The 26,136-nt window shown below is 42.7% G+C and overlaps 1 protein-coding gene across 10 annotated transcripts in view; it reads right to left on the bottom strand.

The window, feature by feature from the left end:
* The window catches only part of FER1L5 (fer-1 like family member 5), a 363,329-nt gene that overhangs the window by 182,035 nt on the left and 155,158 nt on the right, over nt 1–26,136 (bottom strand). For all 10 annotated transcript variants that reach the window (XR_004539782.1, XM_033947691.1, XM_033947688.1 and 7 more), the window contains 2 exons: nt 14,462–14,576; nt 9,879–9,981 (listed from right to left, as the gene is read on the bottom strand). Coding sequence is in view for 9 of the 10 variants with exons in the window: in XM_033947691.1 (XP_033803582.1) it covers nt 9,879–9,981; nt 14,462–14,576 (218 nt within the window). In the remaining variant the exon portion in view is untranslated. The remainder of the gene's footprint in view (nt 1–9,878; nt 9,982–14,461; nt 14,577–26,136) is intronic.

The raw sequence follows: 26,136 nt of genomic DNA, 5'->3' as shown, positions 1-26,136 counted from the left end.
CAAAAATAAAGTTATTATTATTATTATTATTATTAAAGGTATAAATAATATACAATGCAAAGCCCAGGGGTCAATGATGGCCCTTTGAGATCCCTGGGCCATACACGTAGGCTGGAGGTCCTGTGGCCTTCATCACTATTCTGGTTATTTTCTGCTATTTTCTGCCTCTCTAACCAAGGGCATGATAGAAAGGGTGCAGTGAACAGGAGGAAGAGCCACATGTTTGAAAGACAAAATATTTTTCAGTAGGTGAAGAGAATGCATTTGAGAATATGCATGGATCCATTCCCCAAAGCAAGAATACACAAAACAAATCAGATATATGTGTGGCACAGTGGTTGGAGCTATAGCCTCAGCACCCTGGGGTTGTGGGTTCAAACCCCGCACTGCTCCTTGTGACCCTGGACAAGCCACTCAGTCCATAGCCCACGGTACATTAGAAAAATTGTGAGCCCACCAGGACAGATAGGGAAAATATGTGAGTACCTGATTGTAAAACCGCTTAGATAACCTTGATAGGCAGTATATAAACACTTGAGAAACTTGAAACTACATACAAAGCTAAGATCTAGAATATACAAAACAGAGGTTCAAATCACAGGTCTATGACTCTGTATGCAAGCAAACTCAAAAGGGAAGGAGGTGACAAAAGCATCCCTTGTACTGGGCTCCATTTTGTCCAGCAACTGTGCAGGTTATACAGGTTCTATGGCGAGACAACTTTTCAGTGCTGCATATATTCTGTTGGGGCAATTTATATGAGGGTAGCTCATATGATGGAGCACTATATATGAGAGAAGCTTGTAATACTACTGCCCTATCTTGTACTTGTTCTGTGTTGGGGCAGTATGTCTGAGGTCTATAAAATCCTGAGTGATGTAGAATAGGTAAAAATGAATTGATTTTTTACTCTTTCATAAAGTAGAAAGACTAGGAGTCACATGACGCAATGAGCGGGTAAAGACGGGTGCTTTGCTTGTTCCTGGGCTACCTTGTCATATTGAACGAATAATTACTTTTTTCAGTCACTTTTGTGATGTACTTACCTTCGGATTCCTTGTGGGACCAAATGGACAGATACTTAATGAGGTCTCAGAACTCTATGTTGGCCAGAGTAACAAAAAAAGACCGGGAACGTGTGCAGCCTACTGAACCTAAGATGGCGGAGACAGCGTCAGCGACGGTATCCCAATTAACTGAGGTGGCTCTGAGTGATATCAAGGCTGCTGTGGTGCAGGTGATTGGCCTTCCGTAAGTGGATCATTTATAAGCGCAAATTACCCACTTAGAACAAATCCTTTCGGAAGCGGCAACACGCATCACGGAGTTGGAACAAAGGGTGTCCGCTGTAGAAGACACGGCGATGGCACATACGACGGAGTTGGAAGCCTTGCAGGATCAAGTTCTGGCACAGTCCGAAAAAATTGAAGATCTCGAGAATTGCTCTCGTCGCTCAAATCTACGGATCCTGGGGTTTCCTGAAATGGTACCAGATCGCAGATTGCTGGAGGTATTGGAGCGCTGGCTAGAGGATGAGTTTACATCTACCTCATCCATAGGGCCAGTACGTCTTGAAAGGGCCCACCGCCTGGGATCGCAGATCAGACGAGACACCAGTCCTTGAGTAGTTATAGTGAAAGTCTTCAACTACCGCCACAAAGTTGCATTACTTCAGCAGTATCGGGCTAAAAAGGATACACTTCGCTATGAGGACGCTTCTATTCGTCTTAGCCAAGACTTTTCTGTGGCTCTCCAAGATAAACGCAAGCCCTACTATCCGTTGTGCACTAAATTGGTGGAACTAAAACAATGATTTCAGTTCATATATCCAGCTCTACTGAAGATTTATTGTATTGGAAAATGGAAGCTTTTTGATACTCCGGAGGCAGCTGGTGACTATATGAATATCTTGGAAGCTTCTTCTTCGGCTGTTTCATGACTTTTTATGTATCTGTGCTGCAGTTTCTAATTTCTTTGCTGTTTTCCTTCCAGGCTTTCTTATTTGGTTTATGTTTATAATAAGGATTTGATACTATGATAAATGTATGGCTGTCTTAGGATTTTGGCAAGGGTAACCCATTTTCTGTGTCAGTTAGTGACTCACTTGGTATCCTGCATGGTGAGGATATGTGGGGAAACTGCACAGGGGTGGGGTGTGGAGGGGGTTAGTTTTAGGGGAGCAGAAGCGTTCTTGTGTTTCTTTGGGCTGGGGTTTTTTGGTGGTTTGGGTTTGTTGGGGAGGATAATTTGGTGTTGTTTATGTTATACCTACCCACTTTTTCCTGGAGTCCCTTCCAAGGTGAGGCTGGGCGCTTGGGAGGTTTCTTTTCTTATGACTGGCTAACATTCTGAATTTGGGGTGATCCTGGGTAAAAGATCGCTTCGTTTGTTATCATGGAACGTTTCTGATATCACATCCCCAATAAAGAGAACAAAAATTTTAACTCAATTAAAGCATCATAAAGCCGACATTGCATGTCTCCAAGAGACCAGGCTTACTGATTTGGAACATAAAAAATTGCAACGTATAAAAATGATTTGCAAAAAAAAAAAAAAAAAATTGCAACGTAGTTGGGTGGGAGAGCTATTTTATGCTTCTGCACCAGGTAAGCGAGCTGGCATAGCCATTCTAATCCGCAAGGGGCTACATTGTGAGGTTAGTTTACAACGTCGGGACCCTCAGGGTCGTTATTTGCTGGTTGGGGAGGGCTTTTCGGCTTCTGGCCCTAGATTTATGGCTCTAATGCATACTCTCACCCCTACTTTCAGAATTTAGTTAACATATGCATCGCAGATAATGCTACTCCATTGATTGTTGCGGGGGATTTCAATCAAGTTTTAGATCCCAATATGGATAAATCTGGGGTATGTGGGGTAATATCACTTAAGCAGACCAAGGGACTCCCCTATTTATGTTGTTCCTTAGGTTTGGTTGATCCTTGGCGTCTTCTGCACTCCACTGATCATGATTACACGCATCAATCCAGAGCCCATGGGTCATTTTGACGAATAGACTATATCCTCACGTCAGAGCTCTTGTTTCAGATGGTGGAGAACGCACAAATTGGACACTTAGAAGTGTCTGACCATAATATGATTTGGCTGGATATTAGACTGGGTGAGTGGACTGGATTGGGGGCTGGCTGGCGGTTCCTGGCTTATTTGTATAAAGACCCACACTTTAATAAATAATTATTGGCTAAATGGGATGAGTATCTTCAATTTAATTCGCAACATCAATCGGATCCGGCATTGTTTTGGGAAGCGGCGAAAGCCGTTCTCCGAGGCAACATTATCGCTTATGTATCTGGTTAGGGTGAAGCGTTTAGCACGGGAGATTGTTCTCTTGGAGAAGCAGTGTGCTACATTGAAAGGTCTCTTCATACAGAACCCAACTTCCCAAAATCAAGATGAGTATCTGGCAGCGCAGATGGCACTTAATATTTTGATACACGACCCTGTGAAAAAATCCCTGTTTTATAGTAAATATCATTACTATAAATATGGTAATAAGACAGGGAAATTACTTGCTTCAATCACCAAAAACTGGCATGGGTCAAGATATATCTCGGCTCTGCGAGATGGGGATGGTCGGACTTTGACTAGACCTGAGGAGATATCTGATTTTTCTATCAATACTTTAAAACTTTTTATGTGGCTCCAGACTCTTATGATGGACCAGACATGTTAGATTATTTGGAGGATGCTGGTATGCCAAAATTAACAGAAGCCCAGATTTCCCTTTTCAATAGACCTTTGAGATTTCAGGAGGTGTTAAAGGCGATTAAATCTCAGAGGCCTTGCACAGCACCTAGTCCTGATGGCTACTCCCCTGAATTCTATAAAATTTTGTCATTGTCCATCCATGGTCCGCTTTTAGCATATTATGACACTATTCAGTCCCAGGGGACATTACCACGTTATGCAAATACAGCTTTGATTTCTTTAATACCAAAACCGGCCAAGCCTAAATTTGAATTAGAATTTTATCGTCCAATCTCACTTTTAAATATAGATATTAAAGTTTTTGCTTGCATATTGGCGGATCGATTGGCATCCATTTTACCTGAGATAGTGATTCCTGAACAGGCAGGCTTCGTGAAGACGCATCATTCAGTCCTAAATGTGCAACGAGTGCTGATGGCTTACTCTCGAGCTCAATGTGCTCATCAGCCTGGTCTGTTAGTAGGCCTTGATGTGGCTAAGGCCTTTGATAAGGTCAATTGGCATTATCTGTTCCAGTTATTAACTTATATGGGGATTACTGGCTGGTATTATGCTTCTTTACAGGCTTTATATAAGGAACCCCGGGTAACGGTGATAATAAATGGAGTTCCCACAACTCCCTTTCCTGTTGGGCGGGGGACGAGACAGGGGTGTCTGTTATCACCTTTGCTGTTCCTTCTGTATTTGGACCCCCTGCTCCGTACGCTTAAGAAAGATGAGCTTGAGGGCTTACCAGAGGACAACTCTCAACTTCAAGTATTGGCTTTTGCTGATGATCTCATGCTTACTCTGGGGAGCCCTCAACGTTCTCTGAGGAGAGCTTTGGAGATACTAGATGAATTTCATATATATTCTGGCCTGACTTTGAATATGCAAAAGTCTATGGTGCTCCCTAAGGAGTCCTCCGTTAGGGAGGGGTGAGTGGGGACTGGCAGAACAGCATTTAGTATTTAGGGTTTAAGATACCACAAGATATGACCCAATTATACCAGCTGAATGTACTTCCTTTGTTAGAGCAAAATTGAAGGCAGGGCGGGATTATTCTCTTTCTTTATTGGGCAGAATAGCCCTTTATAATATGTTGGTGGTGCCCCAGTGGCTTTATTTGTTTCAAATGCTCCCTCTTACGTTGTCTACTCGACATTTAGCTCATCATGTGGCTTCCCTGTCTAAATTTTTGTGGAAGGGGAGGCGTGCACGAATACCTATCTCTATTTTGATGTTACCTAAAGATTGCTGAGCATTACTAGGTTTAATATGGCCTGTCAATTAAGACACATTAATGATTGGTTCTGTAATACTGTATATTTTTTACTGCCAGAGCTTGAATGTGTTCCTTATCACCCTTATAATTTTAGTTATTTGTTACATGCCAGGAAGCTGCCAAATTCACCGCAATTGCAAGCGGATTTGTTTTTGCCTGCAATGTGGTGGGCTTGGAAACGATTTTGCAAGATGTTACATATTTCGCCATCTGCTACCCCTTGTTTGCCATTGGTGGGCAATGCAGATTTCACTCCCAGTCTGCATCAACAATCTTTTGCGAATTGGGTGTGCAAAGGACTTCTTTATGTATCCCAGGTGGTGTCCTCTGAGGGCATACCATTTGACTTTGCGGATTTACAGAGGATCCACCATTTACCAGCTGCAGATTGGTATGCATATAGACAACTGCACCATTATTTGACCCAATTAACACCTCCTGTTTTAAATGAGGAAGTGCAGGAGAAGATGTCAGAGGCATTGTGTCTCACTACTCAAGTTCCTATCCCGTTGAAATTCCATCATAAATATCTTCAGGAAATGGCGGGAGATTTGGATTATGCAGAACTTACCCGGAAGTGGATACTGGATCTACAGGTCCCTATTACACCTGATATGATTAGTTAGGGAATACGCCTGGGTGTCAAGTATATTTTTGAAGCGACAGAAAAAGAACGAAATTACAAATTCTTGTTAAGAGCTTATTGTGCGCCGAATCGAGCTTACAAGATGAAGATTTGTGGAAGTGATCATTGTATTAAATGTTTTCAGGCACATGCTACTTTGGGACATATGTTTTGGACTTGTCCTTACATTTCTACATTTTGGATGCAACTCTTGACTTATGTAAGCAGGCCTTTGGAACTGTGTTTGGCGATTACATCCTAACTTTCTTTTTACATTGAATGCACAACTTCATCCTTTAAGGCCTGGCTGTAAAGCTTTCCTTCGTAGGGCTATTATGCTGGGACGGAAGAGTACCTTGGCTTGCTGGATTTCATCGCACCCACCTACACTCTCTCAATGGAGATCCTTCATGATTCAACAAGCCCTTTTAGAGCGTAGAGACATTCTTGATTTGGACTCTCGCACAGGTCATCTTTTTGTACAATGCTGGACTCCCTTTTATGTTACTTTGACTCCATACCTTAGGGAAAAATTTGGTATTACTTAGTTGATATCTAGATTGTTTTTTTTATCTTGCTTTATATTGAGGCTGCTGCTCCTGGGAGTGGGTGGGTAGAGGGAGGGAGGGAGGGTGGTGGGGGGTGGGAGTTACAGAGGTTTAGAAGGGTTGTTGGTTGCTGTTTAGTTGGAGGTTTTTTTAAATCTTTTTTGACTGTAATGTTACAAATCTGCTGATTGTACTTTTGTGAAATTCAATAAATATGATTTAAACACAAAAGTAGAAAGACTAGGAGACACTCAGAGATATTTTATAAACACATGGAAATACTTTATAAACAAATAGGAAGAAACATTTTTTCACTCAACCAATAGTTAAGCACTGGAACTCATTGCTGGTAATAATGGTTAGCTTATTTGGGTTTTAAAAAGGTTTCTACAAGTTCCTGGAGGAAGTGTCCTTAGTCTGCTATTGAGGTAGATATGGGGGAAGTCACTGCTTACCCTGGGAACGGTAGCATGGAATGTTGCTACTGTTTGGGTTTCTGCCAGGTACTTGTGACTTGGATTGGCCACTGTTGGAAACAGGATACTGGGCTAGATGGATCAATTGGCCTGATCCTATATGGCTATTCTTATGTTCTTATATGAGAGAAACTTGTAGTATTGCTGCCTGTCCTGCACCTGTTCTGTGTTGAGGGAAGCCTGCACTGCTGCTGCTCATGCTAGAATCATTTTGTGTTGGGGGTAGTATATATAAGAGAAGTTTATAGTACTGTTGCCTCTTCTGTACCTATTTTTGTGGAAAGGCAGGGCTTATGAGAGTTTTTATTGCTGCTGCTACTTGTGGTATTTTTTATTTTTATTGACACAATACCAACATATTTAGATACAAACAAAACATCATATTACAACCAGTAACCTCTATACCAGGGGTGTCAAAGTTCCTCCTCAAGGGCCGTAATCCAGTCTGGTTTTCAGGATTTCCCCAATGAATATGCATGAGATCTAATAGCATACAATGAAAGCAGTGCATGCAAATAGATCTCATGCACATTCATTGGGGAAATCCTGAAAACCCGACTGGATTGTGGCTCTCCAGGAGGGACTTTGACACCCCTGCTCTATACAGTTCATCAATAAGCATTCTAATTGGCAATTTATCAAGTAATAAGAATAACTCAGTCTGTGAGCCTTGCTTAGGCATAATGCACGATAGAGGAATCTTTATCCCTTGAATGCTATTGCTTTTTTAAGTACTCTCCATACCATAGTCTACTTGCATCCCACATCCAAAACATTGCTACTTAACATTATGATAATGCAAACACATATTGTATTTTTTAGTTGAAAGACGCGGCGGCGGCTCCTCTCATGATCCCCGCCTGCGTCAGAAGTCCGACGCAGGCGGGGATCACGAGAGGAGCCACCGCCGCGTCTTTCAACTAAAAAAATACAATACGCCAAGGAGCAGCAGGGAGCAGGCCAGACCAAAAAACAGAACCCTAAGCCGCACATGCGCACTCCTACCTGTGGGTCCCTACAGCTCACGGAAAACCGGCTCACGCAGAGGGAGTGTGCATGCGCGGCTTAGAGTTTTATTATATTAGATAAGAATAACTCAATCTGTGAGCCTTGCTTAGGCATAATGCACGATAGAGGAATCTTTATCCCTTGAATGCTATTGCTTTTTTAAGTACTCTCCATACCATAGTCTACTTGCATCCCACATCCAAAACATTGCTACTTAACATTATGATAATGCAAACACATATTGTATTTTTTAGTTGAAAGACGCGGCGGCGGCTCCTCTCATGATCCCCGCCTGCGTCGGAAGTCCGACGCAGGCGGGGATCATGAGAGGAGCCACCGCTGCGTCTTTCAACTAAAAAATACAAAACGCCAAGGAGCAGCAGGGAGCAGGCCAGACCAAAAAACAGAACCCTAAGCCGCACATGCGCACTCCTACCTGCGGGCCCCTACAGCTCACGGAAAACCGGCTCGCGCAGAGGGAGTGCGCATGCGCGGCTTAGAGTTTTATTATATTAGATAAGAATAACTCAATCTGTGAGCCTTGCTTAGGCATAATGCACGATAGAGGAATCTTTATCCCTTGAATGCTATTGCTTTTTTAAGTACTCTCCATACCATAGTCTACTTGCATCCCACATCCAAAACATTGCTACTTAACATTATGATAATGCAAACAAACACATATACTCAGAATACATAACTCATCATTCACACACCAGCCATGCCCACCACTCTTCTCCCCCATTCTAACCTATCCCTTCCCCCACCCTTTTTCATCTCTTCATACAGGAGAATTAGCTGTCTGCAATGCTTGAAAAGCCTGCCACAAATCCACATATTGTAATTTCTCCAGCACATGTATGGTACAGAATCTGAATCTCCAATTTAGCAGCATCTTGCATCAGAGTATTCCAAACATGAGAGGAAGCAAAATGTAGGAATAGGTCTCACAACCTATCTTACTAGGTTACTGAAAAAGACTCAATTATGTAACCAGCTCCCTAAATTGTAATTTTTCCTGGAAATGTCCAGTTATCTTCTGATGTAATCCGCCTAGAACTGCAAGGTACAGGCGGAATAGAAGTCAGTAATGTAATGTAATTATACCTGTCAACTTTTATGGAACTTTATAATAATGTTTATACCCTGGTCAAGTCTATACCTTTGCAAAAAATACAATTCCATATTCTTCATATTGAACATATATAACGAGAGCTAGGGGAGCTCGAATGGGCTTGTGGGAGAATAGTGAATATATTAAATGTAAATCGTTAGTAGGCACATTGCTCCATACTTTTCTGGAATGCCCAACCAACATATGAGTAGTGTCTTTTACTCGGGAGTTAATTTCTAGCACTTCTTTTTTCAAAAAAATGTCCAAGAAACGGTCACCAAGTGTCAAGAGTATGAGTTAGAAGCATTAGAGAGTGAGTTACAGGTACAGCTACAGGTATAGCTCCAAAGAGAATGGCCACCAAGCATCAAGAGAGTGAGTTACAAGCAGTGTTCCCTCTAAGCTGCGCTGGCGTGCGCTGGCGCACAAAATATTGCCTCGCAGCGCACAATGTCACGTCACAGCGCACGGCGTACGGAGATGGCAGGGCGGCGAGAGGAGAATCGGGCGAGTTGGCGCTGGCGCCCGATATTTTAGCGCACAGCGAAAAAAATTTTGCTCACACCACCCGCCCGCTTAGAGGGAGCACTGGTTACAAGCATCTGCAGGTACAGCTCCAAAGAGAAAGGAGCAATTATTTTGTTTAAGAATGTTACAGTACTTTTAAAAGCAATACTGCAAATAAAAAACTAAGTTTGCAACAATCTAAATGTTCTACTATGGTTTTTGTCAAATGCTGTCCAATGCAGGAACTTACCCCTATTTTTTCCTATAGGATCCATTATTCACTTTACAAGGTTTTGAGATACAAAATGCACTACTGGAATCTAACTACTATTTTCCCACAGACGCATTTTGTTATTTGCGATTTCGCAGTTCGCTGACTTTTATGGGAACCATACTACCGCGAATAATGAGAACGGAATGTACATAGCATATATAGAACAGACATATACTATAAAGAGGGTATAGATGTTCCACTGAGTGCTGGTGTACATATTGCACTTTCCAGGACGAACTGCAGAACCCTACAAACATGACACCACAGTAGCTCCACTGACATCAACATTAGCATTAGCATACTACAGAGAATGGTTGTCATCATGAGAAGACTCACCAGCATCATCAACAGCACGGTTCAGCTCCACCTTCCAGTCATCTCTGTAGAACCAGTCTGGAGGACACAAGATTTCTTCCTTCTCATAACAAGCTGTTCCATCCTGAAACACAAAAAAGATAAAATGTCTCTCTTAGGAAACTAGTAAAAACAAACTTGTTCAACTGACTTGTATCCTAATTGCTCCCTTTGCCCTATCGCTTTACTCCATCTGATTTTTACCACGATCTCTCATTTCCGCTCTGCTCTCGGCCTACTGAAATTGATGTCTGTCCAGTGCCCCACTCTCACTGATTGTTTGTAGCAGGCTCCTGTTCTCTTATTCCTGTATACGCTTCATGTACTTTAAAACCTTCTTTGTACCTATCTTTGCTGATTGTCCAGCTCCTCTTATTGTGAACCGCCTCAAAGTACTATGGCTTTGGCGGTATATAAGAATAAAATTATTATCATTATTATTATGTCATCACTTTGTATAACCCCAACACAGGAACAGTGAAAGTAAAAGCAGGGCTGGGAAAGAAGAGGAACTGACAGTATGCGAGACTGGAACCCCATTATATAGGTCTAGGACAGGGGTTGACAACCACAGTCTTCTAGGGATGGGGTTTGGAAGGCTCACAAATTCCACTGTAAGTGTTGTGGCTAGATGGAGTCCCCATTTCTACAATTCATCACCCACCAGGCTACTCCAGGAACTTGATTGCTGCTTTACTAGGACTGAAGCTGGGGGGGGGAGGGGGTCACTGATCATTGGGGGACATCCCTCCATTGGTCATCTGGCCAGTTTGGGCACCTTTTTGGCACTTATTTGTTGTTAAAACAGCTCTAGCCCCAAACATCCATATTGTTCCCTGGACATATTCTTAAATGTTTGATTATGGCAAAAAAAACAACATCCAAGTCATAAGCCTACCCTAGTCCCGCCCACACCCACTTTGAATTTAGATGAACAACATAGAAATATCTGTCGGGCCCTGTGCTAACGATGTCTGCCTAGCACAAAGTTTGTCCTGTGTGCGAAATCCAGGAGACATGGAGATTTGGGCATAAACGGCAGTGCTTGACCAACAGCTAAGTATTTGTTTTTTCTTGGTGTCTAATTGCGCTCTGCTGGAACTGTGCCTTTTGTGGTGTTTTGAACTCGCCTTGCAATTTGAAAGTCTGTGTTTGCACAATTTGAGTGGAAGAAGATATTGCTGATTGACCGTCAAGATATGATTTGAGAAAGTGGAGTTTTTTGTATCCATGAAGCCTAACTGAGGTTTTTTCTCCACTTATTTTATTTTTCATGTCTTTTTTTGTTTATTCCTGATGTGTGTGTGTGGGATTGATTGGCTTTTCTTGAATTCTTTCCACTACTGTGTGCTTAGCTTTAGTGCAGGGGGGGTTGTTGTAATTAGTTGTTTTTGGAGTATGAATTTTTGAGTATTCAGTGATTTAACATACTCTCTCCTGTTACTGTGGTAATTTAAATCACCCATTATTATACTGTCACCCAATTCTCCAGCTTTCCTAATCTCTGAAAACATTTCCTCATCTGTCTGTCCTGGAGAAAAATTTCATAGACTGCTATTGAGACAGACATAGAAGCCCCTGCTTGCCTGGATCGATAGCATGGAATGTTGCTAGTATTTGGGTTTTTGCCATGTACTTGTGACTTGGATTAGCCACTTTTGGAAACAGGATACTGGGCTAGATGGACCATTGGTCTGGCCCAGTAAGACTATTCTTATGTTCTACATCTGTCTTCGATATTTATTGTTCCTCTAAATCATTTTTTTTTTATTTCTCTTCTGTGCTTCTCCACTGAGCAACTAGATTTTACCCCTCATTCTCCCTTTCTCTCAACCTCTAGTCTTCAGTTTCCCTCTTTATTTATTTGATTTTTTTAGCCCATCCTCTCAAAGGAGCTCGGAATGGGTTACAAAACAGGTACTCAAGCATTTTCCCTCTCTGTCCTGACAGGCTTACAGTCTGTCTAATGTACCTGGAGCAGTGAAGGATTACCGTAAGTGACTTGCCCAGGGTCACAAGGAGCAGCACGGCTGTAGCTCTAACCACTACATTACACTCCTCCCTCTTTTCACATCTGACCTATGTATGAGCTTTCCACCTTTCATTTGCTTCACCCCAGCCATCATTTATCTTCCTCTTTCCCTCACCAACCCCAGTTCGTTACCTGTCATTCAACCCCTCCTGGTATTCAGTCCCCTTCTTCTCTTAACTTTTACCCAGTTTCCTCACTCCCTTCTCAAATATGTCCCATTCATCAGGTTTTCTCCAGTACCTTTTAACCCTTTTCTTCCTTCTCCAGCTCCTTTCCCCTTTCCCACTCCCCCTCCCTGCTTCTTACCCCCTTCCACACTCATCTTCCTCTATTCTGATCCTTCAAACTACTTCCTTTTCCATACACTCTAATTTTGTTCCTCTGGTCCACTCCACTCTCTCTCTCTACTTGCATTCTGAAACCCCTTCTCACACTCTGCCCTCTCCCATTGCCTAACCCCAGTCTCTGTATCAGCTCCTAGCCCCTTTCTCCCAGCTCCAGCATCATATCCATTTCCAAGCTCCAACCTTCACTTCTCCTCCTGTCAACTCCAGCCTCTATATCAACCCCTGTCTCCCAGGCCCAATGCTAGAACCTTCTCCTATACCCATCCCTTAACATCTACCCTTTCTCCCATCCCCCAGCTCCTGTGTTAGCCCCAAGCCCCCTTCTCTCAGCCCTAGCAACAGACCTTTTTCCTGCTCTAGTAAGAGCCACCTTCTACCATCCCACAGTCTGTCAATATCAACCCTCTTCTGCCACCCCAACCCTAGCCCCTTTCTGCCAACCCCAGCCATGTGTTAACCCTCCAGGCATCTTCTGCCATTCTCTGCTCCATTCTCTCTTCTTTCTGTCCCAGTCCCTGTTTCAGCCTGAAGCCCTCTTCTCCCACCACCAGCCCTCATGCCAGCCTAAAGTCCCTTCATTAACTTATATCATGCATCCAACCACTTTTTAAAACTTAATTTAAACACACGCGGGGAATCTCAGAATGCCACCTGTCTGATACAGAACAGTGTGGCAGCACTCTTCACTGGCTCACCCAATCGTGTATTTACTAACTGAACCTATAGTTTCATTTTATATTTTATACTGTTATATTTTGGCTATTGTCTGGGTGTTTCAATATCAAAAGAGTGGAAGGAATGTAGTTGTTATGGCACTTTCCCTGTCCTGAGGAAGAAACGAAATGCGTTGGTGGGGTATAGTGTAACAGCAACATCGAACAAGCTAAGTTGCTTAAACCTTTATAGGGAATTAAATGAAATTAATTTCAACATGAATTGCAAGTGAATTAGAAGAAATACAAGATATATTGATGAATTATGACCCATGAAGAGAAATTTTAGCCTATTTAATTAATTAATTTATTTATTTATTAGATTGCTAGTATAAATGAAATAAAATGAATAGTAAAAAAAGCACAAAAAAATATAAAAGTATAAAAGATAAAATGAAAATATAGGTTCAGTTAGCAAATATACAATTGGGTGAGCCAGTGAAGAGTGCTGCCACACTGTGCTGTATCAGACAGATGGCGTTCTGAGATTCCCTGTGTGTGTTTAAGTTTCAAGTTTTAAAAAGTGGTTGGATGCATGATATAAGTTAATGAAGTGACAATTCAAGTGTTTTATAGTATAATTTCTAGTGCCTACTTTAAGTGTGAGCCTATCTTTCCACCACATAGTACAGCATTTCTCCCCCCCCCTCAGTAGTTTAACATCTCTCCCTTTCTCTTTCCTCCTGTATACTCCCCCATGGTCCTTCTCTCTTCCCTCCCATTGTCCAGCATCTCTTCTTTCCTCCTTTCTGCCCCTGGATCCAGAACTTCTCCATCACTTCCTTTACTTCTGGGTCTGGCATTTCTTCCTCCCCTACCCCCTTACCTGTGGTCTGGCATCTTTCCTTCTCTCCCCTCTTCCAGCATCTTTCTTTTTCTCTCAAACCCAAGCCCCCTCCCCAATATCTACCTTCAAATTTGTCATCTAAAGGTCACAGGCAGTGGCAGGGCTTCATAAACCACTGTATGTGGCCTGCCCTGAAGCCTTTCTTCTGATGCTTTAAGCCCAAATGGAAATAGGAAGTTACATCAGAGAGGGGTGGCAGGCATCAGAGGGCTCTGGGGCAGGCAGCAGATTGAAGCTCTACCACTACCAGTGACATTTGGCAGACAAATTTAAAGGTAGTCAGGGGAAGGAGAGGATTGTGTTTGAGAGAAAAAGAGAGATACCTGATCATGGGCAAGGGGAGCAGAGATGCCAAACTGTGGGAAGGTAGGAGGAGGCCTTAAGTCAGGCAGCTCCTACTAGTGGTAGCTCTGGGCTTTTTTGCAAAGATTTACTCAATATTATCTAGGCCCCTGCTTTGGAGCATTTTACCTCTCCTGTCTACCAGACATCTTGGCTATATAATTGTGTTTTCTTATTTTTCTCCAAGGCTACCCTCAGCTTCATAATAAAAAGTGGGCTACACTATATTTTGTGTATCTCTAGCATCAGCAGGGGCTGAGTCCTATAATCCCATTAATACTCACTTCAGTAGTGTTTGGGACTTCGGCTGGAACCCATTCTTCCCCTGGCTCTCGGATCTCATTTTCATACACCTGCTCTAGGATCTCACTGTAATTGGTGTCTCCATCTAGCAGCAACCTGTGCTCAGAGGTCAGATACCAGACAGGAGACAGGAGGCAGGACATGTTATTAGAAAGACTCAATCTAAAGTGGCACTTTCAGAGAAAGTAAGCACATTTTGGAAAAGATACTTATCTATTTTTAAAAAAAACTATAACATCTTTCTAAATCAGAAATGGGACCAAATAAAGTCAAAGGGTAAAGGTGTAAACAGTAATGGATCATGGATCTGATATAATGCTTTTCTATGGTACCACCAAAATAATCTATACTAATGCTTTAAAGCACAGGTTTTCAACCTATTCCTCCAGTATGCCATAGCCAATCAGAAGTAAGGATGTAGGAAAAACTGTTTGACTACCTAGGGTCAGTTTTCAAAGTGACTATGGTGTAAAAGGAATGTGGGGGGAGGGGAAGATGTTTGGCCTTTGGTTTAACTTTGGCTTTTCAATGCCTTGCCAGGGAAGGAAGATCTGAATAGCAAAATTTAGGGCAAAGCCTAGACCTGATCACCTGTTAGGTGGCTAGTATTGAAAATGAGCACCAAGGGGTCAGTATTCAGTAGGATTTACCTGGATAGGAGTGGCTCCCAAATAGATAAGTCCTGTTCACTAGGTCCATGGTTGGATTTTCAGCAGTGTTATTTAGATGACTGCCTCAGCACTGACTGGGTAGTGCTGGGGTAGTCTGGGACAGAGCTAAGGCAGAACCAGGAGTTAGTACTAATATTCAGCCACAGCCTGTCCTAGATTTTGGTCCTAGGTATTGGTCTAAATATCACTAGCATCCGGATAAGTGCCAGGAGTTGCTTTATACATAGATACTCAGCATTGGTATCTGGGTATGGCTCAGCACTGAATATGAAGAAATTAGATCTTATTTTATTTCTTTTAGTTCCTCCTGATTAGTCCAGGCATATGAGTATATGCATTCCTACTAGCAGATGGAGAATGAGAATTACTGGCTTTAAACCTTTTAAGTATCCTATGCAACATTGTACCAGCTAGTATTTTCAATGCATGATGGTTCTAATTTGAAATACCTACATAATAACTTCAATATAATGTTAACAAATCCCTTAAAAACCAGGGAAGAACCTACAACAGTCAAACTTGTGTTAAAATCTTTAATTCACATGGTACAGTTGAGGAATGCAAGTACAACCAGATTGACAGCCTGTTGGAAATCCTGTAATCCAATCAGGATGGATTCTGGACTAGTCTGGAGGAAGGACTAAAGGAAAGAAAATTAGCAAGTAAGATCTAATTTCTCCTAACAGTGTCCGTCCAGACTAGTCCAGACATATAAAAAGCACCAAAGCAGTATTTCCTACAGATGGGAACCAGACAAACCTGCAACCCGAAACCCTACCCTGACAAGCACGCATATTCAAATGATATCTCACAAAGGAAAGCAATAATGACCATGTAGCTGCTCTATAGATTTCTAGTGGAATGAGTCTATGCTCTGCTAGAGAATGACATGAGGATAAATTTGTCCCTGTCCCCGCAGAAACTCAATTTTCCCATCCCAGTGAGTTTTGTCGCTGTCCCTGTCTCTGCCCCATCCCTGTAAACTCTGGCATAACCACACAAGCCTTGAACACTTATGATTTTAAAGTGTTTGAGGCTTGGGCAGATGAGGACAGAGCTTTCAGGAATGGGGAAGGGACAGGAAAATAACTCACCGGGACAGGAAAATGAGTTCCCATGGGAACGAGGAAAAATTTGTCCCCATATCATTCTCTATGCTCCGCCCAAGACGTGGCCTTTTCTGTTGTGGAATGTCCATTCAATACCAAGGGAACTTCCTTATACCATATACTGTATACCAGCAGAAAAGCTTCTTTAATACAGTGAGCCATGGCCATTTTTGAGGCCACTTTTCCTTTCCTAGGGATCTCAAACAGAACAAATGATCTGACTGACAAAACTCCTTTTTTCTCTTGAGATAACAATGCACTGCTCTTTGCACATCCAACCAATGTAAATGTTTGGCATTCTTATCTCTCCTGACTTCCTTCAATATGAGATGCTTTGATAAATATGGAGAGGGCAAGTGTAATCATTACTTTCTCCTTAAAAATCACTGGGAATAGCTCCCACCAATTCAGTCTACTGGAATAAACAGCCACCAAACACCCTAGTCACTGTTCAACAGACACTGACAGCAATCTGTTTTTGGTGTTTTAAAAAAATAAACATTGACTGCCATTGGGCAGAATTAGTTCCTGAATATTGAGTCATAACCAGTCAAGGGTATGTCGCTCTTTAATTAGCCAGGACTCACATAAAACACTTACTGTATGTGGATCCTGGCTGAATATTGGCAGGGACCTACATAAAGGGACATGCCAGTCTGATCCTTTGATTCCTTTAGCATCCTTCCTGTCAAACCCCAAAGGTCCAAACCTTTCTGATCCCTCTCCATTGTGGAAGCCCTGCCCACCACCCAAACCCCAACACAACCACCCCTCCCCCCCAAAAAAAATCCTGGTACATAACCACTCCTTACTCCCCCCAGACCTCTCCATAGCTCTTTACCTCTGGGACTTACACAGGGAAAATCCCTAGTGTCTAGTGCAGGCAACTTCGGTCCTCAAGGGCCGGAATCCAATTGGGTTTTCAGGATTTCCCCAATGAATATGCATGAAATCTATTTGCATGCACTGCTTTCAATTCATATTCATTGAGGAAATCTTGAAAAACCGATTTGATTCCGGCCCTCAAGGACCGGAGTTGCCCATGTCTGGTCTAGTGGGACAGGGCTGAAGTGGTCCCCTTTCTGCTTTTACCCTGAGCTCTGGCTTCCAAACTGGTGGCACACCTAGTGGTAGTCTTATGGGACTACTGCTAGAGGTAAGCATCCCTTGTTAAAAGGTTACAAACATTACAGAATGCTGGAATCGTACTTCCTGGAAGTATTAAATGCTACAAACATGTAATGTCATTGTTTATAAGTATCACTGGTTAGCTATGACATTTAGATGTCAATTTAAAATGCTGTGCTTAACATACAGAGTTCTATGGGAGCATGAACCCTCCTACCTTAGCAGGTGGATCTCCTTATATACATTGACTAATTATCTATTAGGTTGTGCTCTCCACATTTTACAAGGGCACATTGGGTTGTCACAAGGAAGACATTTTTCTAGTTAGCACCGAGTCTTTGGAATGGCTTATTGAAGGAAGTTCAGACAGAAACTTGTTATAAAAAACTTAAATCAATGCTGAGGTACCATTTTTTTTCATACAGCCTTTAATCTGCCTGCCTTTATAGCTTACCTCAACTGGGTAGTACTCCAGGGATGCTTTTAATATTTAGAGCGAGTATGATAGGTTAGAAAAGCTCTTGGGATGACCCTGGTTAGGTTTTTCCTATTACACAAATGGAGTTCCTTTTCTCTCTTTTAAGTTTATAATTGTTAATTTGTAAACTGCCCTGATCTGGTAAGGCTAGGCGGTATATCAAGCTTTTAAATAAATATAAATATGCTGTAAAACTACTACTAGAAGTGCTGCTATTTTCAGAGCCAGAGCAGGAAAAGAAAGGTGACCTCTCCAGCACCATTCCATGAAAGAACAGAGATCTTCCTTGGGTAAATCCCAGAGGTGAAGAGGGGTTATAGAGAGTTCCAGGGGGCAGGAAGTTTCCAAGTTTATTAAATAGTTTGATTAATCGCCATATCAAAATTCAAGGCGATGTACAAAATAAAACACGTAGTTATAAAACATAGGTAAAATATTATATAAATAAATACTGTTACAAACACAAATCACAATATTAAAGTAAACATAGATTATTGGACATTGTTTAGAAACAAAAGGAAAGTTCATTAATGGTTACAATGCATATTAAAAAAAAAAAAAAAAAAGGTAATAACATGGGGGGGGGGAAAATTACTAAAAATATGATAATAAAAGATCGTTAATCGCTAAAAGCATCATTAAAAAGGAAACTTTTAAGCTTACTCTTAAATTTATCTAGATTCTTTTCTTCTCTTATATATGTTGGAAGATCATTCCAGGATTGAGGAGCTGTCACCGAGAAGATAGTAAGACGTCTAGTATTGATGATTTTTTAAGAAGGAATGGTTAATAAATGTTGGTCCTGTGATCTCAATGTTCTAATAGTGGAATATGGAATTAAGACTCTATGGATAAAAGCAGGAGTTTGAAAAATGAGAGTTTTAAATGTGAGTAGACATATCTTGAATAGAATACGGTGTGCTATAAGTGGTGGGTCTGGAATTATGGACAGGGTCAGGGGTGGGTTCAGATGTGGAAATGTTTGGGGATTGGAAGTTGGATTGGAACCTTGATGGAATGAGATGGGTAGGGTTATCATATTTTGTCTGATAAAATCCCGGATGCATGGCCCTGTCCCATTCTGTCCTGTGAGGCAAGGACCCTCACCCCCATTCCACACCCCAGAAAGCCTCTTTTTATTTCTGACCTCTGGGCTGTGTCTGGGGGCCTCCGAGCATGCATGGACGCGTGTGATGTCATCCGTGCATGCTCAGGACAATTGCTGGGTTTTGGAAAGTCTGTCCGGACACCTGGACAGTCCTCTAAAAAAAGAGGACATGTCCAGGTTTTTCCAGATGTCTGGTAACCCTAGAGGTGGGGATCCAAATGGGAGGGGGAATGGGGCAATCAGAATGGAGGGAGTTGCTAATGAGTGTGGAGGGAAGCCAAGAAATGGGGGAGGGAGACATCAGATCAGCAACCCAGAAGTTATGTATGGTGTCAACCAACATCCACATTGTTAAGTGGGCATAGTTAGGACTGCTTTTTCTTTGGTCCTATCTGCCTGCTTAGATATATGGGCACAGGCACTGAATATTGCTAGCAACTCTATAATACCCCTCTCCTGTCCAGTTCCAAGTTGGCTGGCTGGTGCTGATAGTCAGTGGAACTGTCCAGTCGGATGCATCTGAATATCAGCAGCCAGCCCTCTGAGCACAAGTTAAGCAGGTGGGAGTCTCTCCTGTCATGATGTAAGAATGGAGATAGCATAGTTACTCACCTGTAGTAGGTGTTATCTGAAGACAGCAAGCAGATAATACATGTGAGTGATATCATCCAAGGAACCTGGCACAGACAGTCAAAAGGTGTACTAACACTTTAAATCTTTAAGACTACCTGTTACTGCGCGTGTGCTGATACCTTCCCGCCTGATGTCGGCTCAAGGAACGTCAGCTTCAGTACCAAAGCTAAGAAGCAAAATAGGGGAGGGAGGGTTGTGAGAATATCTGCCTGCCGCCCTCAGATAACACCTTTACAGGTGAATGACTATGCTTTACCGAGAACAAACAGAGCATATTCTCACATGTGGGTCTCTCTAGCTGCCAGGATCATGCCTCTGAAAAGAGGGTTTTTGACAATTAGCAGGAATGTAACAAAATCATAAGGGTTGGAGGGAAGTTGGCATCTAAGTGGAGAATAAATTTTGTAGAACTGCTTGGCCAAACCAACTATCCCGCCTGGATTGATTTTCCAAATAGTGGGATGTGAAAGTAAAAATTGAAGACCAGGTGGCTGCTTTAAGATATCCTCAATGGGAGGGGAATGTAGATGAGCTACTGAAGTTGCCATAGCTCATACTTTGTGTAGGTTCACGGTCTTCAAGCGTCAGCCCAGTCAGACCATAGCAAAAGGATATACAGTCCATCAGTCATGTGGAGATGGTTCTCTTGGTGACAGGAGTTCCAGTTTGTTTGGATCAAAAGACAGGAATAGTTGAATGGAAGTTCTATGAAATTTGGTCCAATCTAAGTAATAAGCAAGAGTATGTTTACAGTCCAATGTATGGAGTGCAGCTTCACCAGGGTGAGAACGTGGTCTTGGAAAGAAGACAGGAAGAACTATAGACTGGTTCAAATGAAATTCCAAGACAACTTTCAGGAAGAACCTGGGATGAGTGTGAATAATCACCCTATCGTGGTAGAACATTATATAAGGTAGATCTGACATATGCCAGAAGTTCAATGACTCAATGTGCAGATGTGAGAGATATGAGGAAGACTACTTTCCAAATGAGATACTTGAGAGATGAAGTCAAGAGTGGTTCAAATGGAGGCTTAATTAGAATGGAAAGGACAACATTAAGCTACTACTACTACTATTAATTATTTCTGTAGCACTACTAGACGCACACAATGCAATACAAGGTCCCATGCCACAGGAGAAGGCTTGAAAGGTGGCCCTTCATGAATCTAGCAACCAAAGGATAAACAGAAAATGGCTTTTTATCCAATGGTGTATGAAAAGCACTAAGAGCACTGAAATGAACTCCGACTGAAGTAGTTTTGAGAACAGAATTGGAAAGGTATAGGAGATAGTCCAGAACCAATGGGAGAGGACAAGTTAGTGGAGATTACATCAGACTGTGAAGTGAGCCTACTTGAAATGAAAGCAGCGTTGTGTGGAAGGTTTTCTAGAAGCTTCAATGATGGCTGACACTAGTGTAGATAGTGCATCTGATCGAAGGGAGAGAGATACCATGCTGTGAGAGCTAATGAATGTATATTGGGATGGAGTAGGGAACTCTCGTTCTGTGTTAGCAACATTGGAAAGATTTGGCATGTGATGATGGGTTCCCATACAATGAGTTTTTGGAGGAAAAGGAACCATGGCTGATGTGGCCACCAAGGTGCTATAAGAATCATGGTGGCTTGTTCTGGCAAAGTTTGAATAAAGTCATCACAACCAGAGTAATTGGAAGGAAAGTATAAAGAAACTTACTCTGCCAGTGAGAAAGAAAGCATACGACTTCAGACAATTGGAAGTGTAGAGTTTGGAACAGAAGGGTGGAAGTTTGTGGTTATGGGGGGGATGCAAAAAGGTCCACTTCTGGGGTACTCCAATCCAAGAATATCAGAAGCACAGGGCCGGATTTTCCTATAGGCTAACTAGGCTTCAGCCTAGGGCCTCAAGATCCGTGTCACATTTTTATAAAGGTTAGTACCAATAACAACATGTTTCATTTAACATATTGATATATATCACAGTAATGATGTATTTTGTTATCTCTCATGTAATTTACAAACTTAAAAATGGGAGGTGAAAGGGCCTCATAAGTGGAATAGCCTAGGGCCTCTTTTCATCTAAATCCGGCCCTGAGAAGCAAAATGGATTATGTGGCCGATGCTCTTTATGACATCATTAGAATCTGGGTAAGGTTTCAGCTTACTTCATTTCTGCCCACTGGATGATCTGGATCAGACAGTGGGCGGGCAACTCAGCCTCCAAGGCCATTCAGTTGCTCAGGTGCAGATGCTGTTTAGCAAAGGGCTAGATGACTTCATGACCAGTGTGGAGGATGCTGCTCCAAATCCCTCCCAGACAGTAGAAGCCATCTACCTGTGGGGGCAATAGAGGCAATTTTCATGCCTCTAGGAGATCTCACCAATTTTCCTCTGGCTACTCCTTTCAGAGGCCCTTTCAGGGGTCCAGATAGAGATTTGGTGGTTATCGGCACCAGCAATCCACAGATTCCAGTGCTGGTTCAGCCTCAAAGAAGCAGCAATGACACCAGGAGGACAGCTGATCCTCCTCATATTGGAGAGCATCTGTCAGCATTCAGGACAAATGGGAACAGATCTCGTATGACCGCTGTGTGCTGGACCTTATCAGGGATTGGCACAGAAGCAATCAGACCCCTCCAGATATGTTCGACTCCCCAGCCAGATGGCCAGTGAAGGAGGTCAGAGTCCGAGCAACAACTCTTTAGACGTTCATGCTACAGAATCAGTTCACAAAGAAGAATCAAGATCAAGCAGATACTCTTTATACTTCATAGTGCCCAAAAAAGGCACAGAAGACTGCAGGCCCATCAGGGTCTGGTGATCCTGATGGTTCTAGACTGGCCCTAAAGACCTTGGTACTCAGACCTGGTGCATCTTCAGAGAGGCAGATCCATGAAACTGTTCCATGCCTGTTCATCAGGGGCTCCTCAGTCAAGGCACGGTTCCAATGGAGAAGCTGGAACACTTTGGTCTTATGGCATGGCTCTTGAGTGCACGGCATTGATTGGGAAGGGCTATACAGAGGTTGTGGTTATGACCCTCCTTAGGGCTAAGAAGTCTGTGATGGTTGCATCTTATGCTAAGACCTGGAAGACCTTTCAGTTATTGTGTTCCAAGGAGCAGGTAGAGCTAGAGAAGGCTCCCATTCTGGTGATCCTTACCTTCCTATAAGTTGGCCTTGAAAAGGGTGGTGGATGGCAAACCAGTCTCGAAGGGGGAGTGGAGAGGGCTGTGGACCACCCTGGACACTGTCTTCGCAGGGGTTGCTGGCACCATTTCTGCTCCTCCACCCCCCCCCCCTGTATACCTCTTTAAAAGTTTGCTGGCATGAGCAGCATCTTCCACTTGTTGCTCATGCTAGCCTCGGCTCCTTTCTGACGTCACTTCTTAGTCATACTGGCAAACATTTCAAGAAGAATCTGCCTCGCGCACAACATGGCAGGGAAGAGTGGCGGGTGCACAGCGCGGTGGGGAAGACTGGGAGACCATATGGTGCGGTGAGGTAGGGTATCACCACCCCGGGTGCCACCCTCCCTTGCTACACCATTGTTAAGAACTACTGCCCTACTGAATATGCAGAAGAAATTTGCATATAATGGATGTTAAAAGTATGCTAATATCTCTCATGCATATTCATTAGAGATATCCTGAAAACCCAACTGACTGGTGGTCCCCAGGTCAGGACTGTGAACCACCACTCTAGAAGTTCAGAATAATCTGGATATTAGGAGTTCAAGTACAGGATCTCAGGTTTCTAAAAAGATTGCACCCAATGCAGATGATTTACTAGTGCATCTTATACATCCTGAAAGATCTTTACAGACCCTTATAGAAAGTTTTCAAGAATATGGCGATTTCTTGGGACTTAAATCTTTAGAAATTAGAGGCTCTGTCTTCGGATGATATTTTGAGGAGAGGATGGTAGAGTTTCCTCTGCATTGGGCAGAGGGATCATTTACATACTTAGGAGATGAATTGACAATGGACACCAATAAATTATATCAAAGTTATTATGCAGAACCTCAGTTACGGGTTTGGCAGAACCTTTCCCTTTCACTCTTTGGTAATACTGCATCAATATGAATAACCTTTTTCTCTAGATGGCTATATGTTATGTGAACTCTTCCACTTTGGCTTTTACAGAAGGACATTTGTACCTATAAAGGAAATTAGTGAATTTTTGCTGGGGGTGGGTGAGAGTGAAAGAAACCGAAGATGTGATTTTAATTTTTATTTGGCAATTGGAGGGGTTTGAGGGACTGAGCTTAACCAATTTTAAACTGCATAATTGGGCTTGCCTCCTGTGAGATCTCAGACATTGACTAAATGAGACAGAAGAATATACTCCTTGCCAGTTGGAAAAAGTTTTCTTTTGAACATGGCACCTCAACAAGATAGTTTCCCATTATCTGCCAGACAAAGTAAACTTTTGAAGCCTCTCTGGGGTATGTGGAAATCTCTGGTGACTTTATGGAATCAGGTTCCTCATAATTCCTTGTTGCTGTCACTAGGGGGAAATGCAGATTTTTGTCCTGGTCTCAATAATATCGTGCTTGCTAAATGGCAGGTTAGGGTAGGGTTACCAGATTTTACTTATGTAAAATCCAGACCCATAGACCCACCCCCAGGATTGCCCAGTTCCACCTATCCCCCCCTCCCCCCTCAGCTTCTTCTTGTCAATCGGGAGGGCATCCCGCATGCGTGGTTGTGACGTGGTGATGTCATACACATGTGTGCGTGCGACATCACCAATTTGCATCCTTGCATGTGCAGATGCTCCCTCCCTACGCGATCTGCTTTTCAAAACCCGGACAAAGTGCTGGGTTTTGAAAAGCTGTCCGGGGGCCTAGTGGACTTGTGTGCCTAGGGGCCCTCGACGAATTAATCCTGCACTGGTTACCTAGAAAATTATAGGAGGGGGTTGTGGGTTCTGTAAGGAGATGACAGTTTAGGGATATTGTGTAAGTAAAGAGACGGGTTTGGGGATGGGGGAATTAGTTTGTTGCTGATATTGTGGTTTTCTGAATAATTCAGAGGGCTATAAGACTACAGGCCCTTTCTGATTTTGCAAGGGAAGAAAAGGTATAAAGGTGACGGGAAGGTTGGGTGAAGGGGGAGAGGGGATGGGGATATGGTTTATTGTAAAATAAATGTTTTGTACCCAGCAGGTAGTGTGTATTTGCTGTTTATGGGATTTGTTTATTTATACTGGGTCTGTTGCGAAGTTTGTGGTTGTCTTGATCCAGCTGACCCAACCTTTCTCCCACCTCTCTTTCCTCCCTCAAAAGGACTAAGCCTTTTCAAAGTAGCTATTGAACTGTGTTTCACCTACTCTTCTTGGACAATATCATGTGGCCTCACTAAACTGGCCCTTCATTGATGAGAACCAATTGGATACCATTTTCCAGCAGCTTAGGTGCCTTAGATTCTCCTAAGCTCTTTACTACCTTCTGAAGTACCTGTCCAAAAATAATTTTCTTAAGAAAAGGAGTTCACAGAGGCAAGTTTTTGATACCAAATCTTCTACCCAACTGTACAACACAAGAAAATGCCACACTACCACCAAAAGAGCCATACTCTTGGCTGATACCCTAATCAAAACATACAAAGTAACTGCCAGAAAGGCTATTCCCATATTTCATTTCCAGACAAGCAGCCTGAGCCCATTCTAAGGAAAGGTCTAGAATTCAGTGGAAATTTGCCTAGGCAACATAACCCCCGCAAATAATGCTGCTATCTCGAAGCCTGCTTGAGAAAGGTTTCCATCAGGCAGTCTGAGGGTCCTTCAAGGCAGTGTCTTCTTCCACTGGTATCATTGTTTTCATAGTGACTGCCACCACAATCACATTCGCTTTCATGATATGCATGCATCCACCTCCCTCCCACCCAAGAATAGGCTAGAGCCAAATCATTAGTACTCCACCTTGAAGCCTACATTCTCCCCCTCTGCCACTATCATCTCTTTGATGGCCTGGTGTATAGAAAAGTCTTAGGTCTTTGAATCACCTCCAAAAGAAGGTCTAATGCAGATATACTTTCCGCTGAGTGCCCATCTGTGGAAATTCTGAGGACTGAAAGAACCAAGATTAGATTAGGAAGCTCTTCTTTATGAAAGATTCTTACCAATGTGAAGTCTTCTTCCTGACACTCCTCCTAAAGGTCCTCAAGTACTCCCTGAGGATTCTCCTGCAGGTCCTGGGAATTAGTTGACAGGACTAATCCAATTTCCAGAAGAAAAATGCCCTACAAGGGGAAAAAATGGGGAGGGTCTTGGCCACCCAGGTGTAGCAAATCTGACCAACTGGATGGCTCAGCTGCTCTCCACCCACCCAAAGCCTCCAAATTCCTTTTTTCTTATTAATATTTTTATTAATTTGCATTTCCATATTTTCTCTCTCTCTTTTTTTTTTTACTGGCTCTCACCAGGCCCTAGACTGTACAGGACTGCCCACTTAATGTCAGCTTAAGACCGAGAAATACTGGCTGGCTCAGGGATGCACATGATACTTATAGAAATTGCAGCCAGTGGTTCTCAGTCTTTATCTGCTG

The sequence above is a fragment of the Geotrypetes seraphini genome, chromosome 6, assembly GCF_902459505.1.
Source record: "Geotrypetes seraphini chromosome 6, aGeoSer1.1, whole genome shotgun sequence".
Taxonomy (NCBI): domain Eukaryota; kingdom Metazoa; phylum Chordata; class Amphibia; order Gymnophiona; family Dermophiidae; genus Geotrypetes; species Geotrypetes seraphini.
Note: the sequence above shows the minus strand (reverse complement) of the source record. Positions and strands in the feature narration are given on the sequence as shown.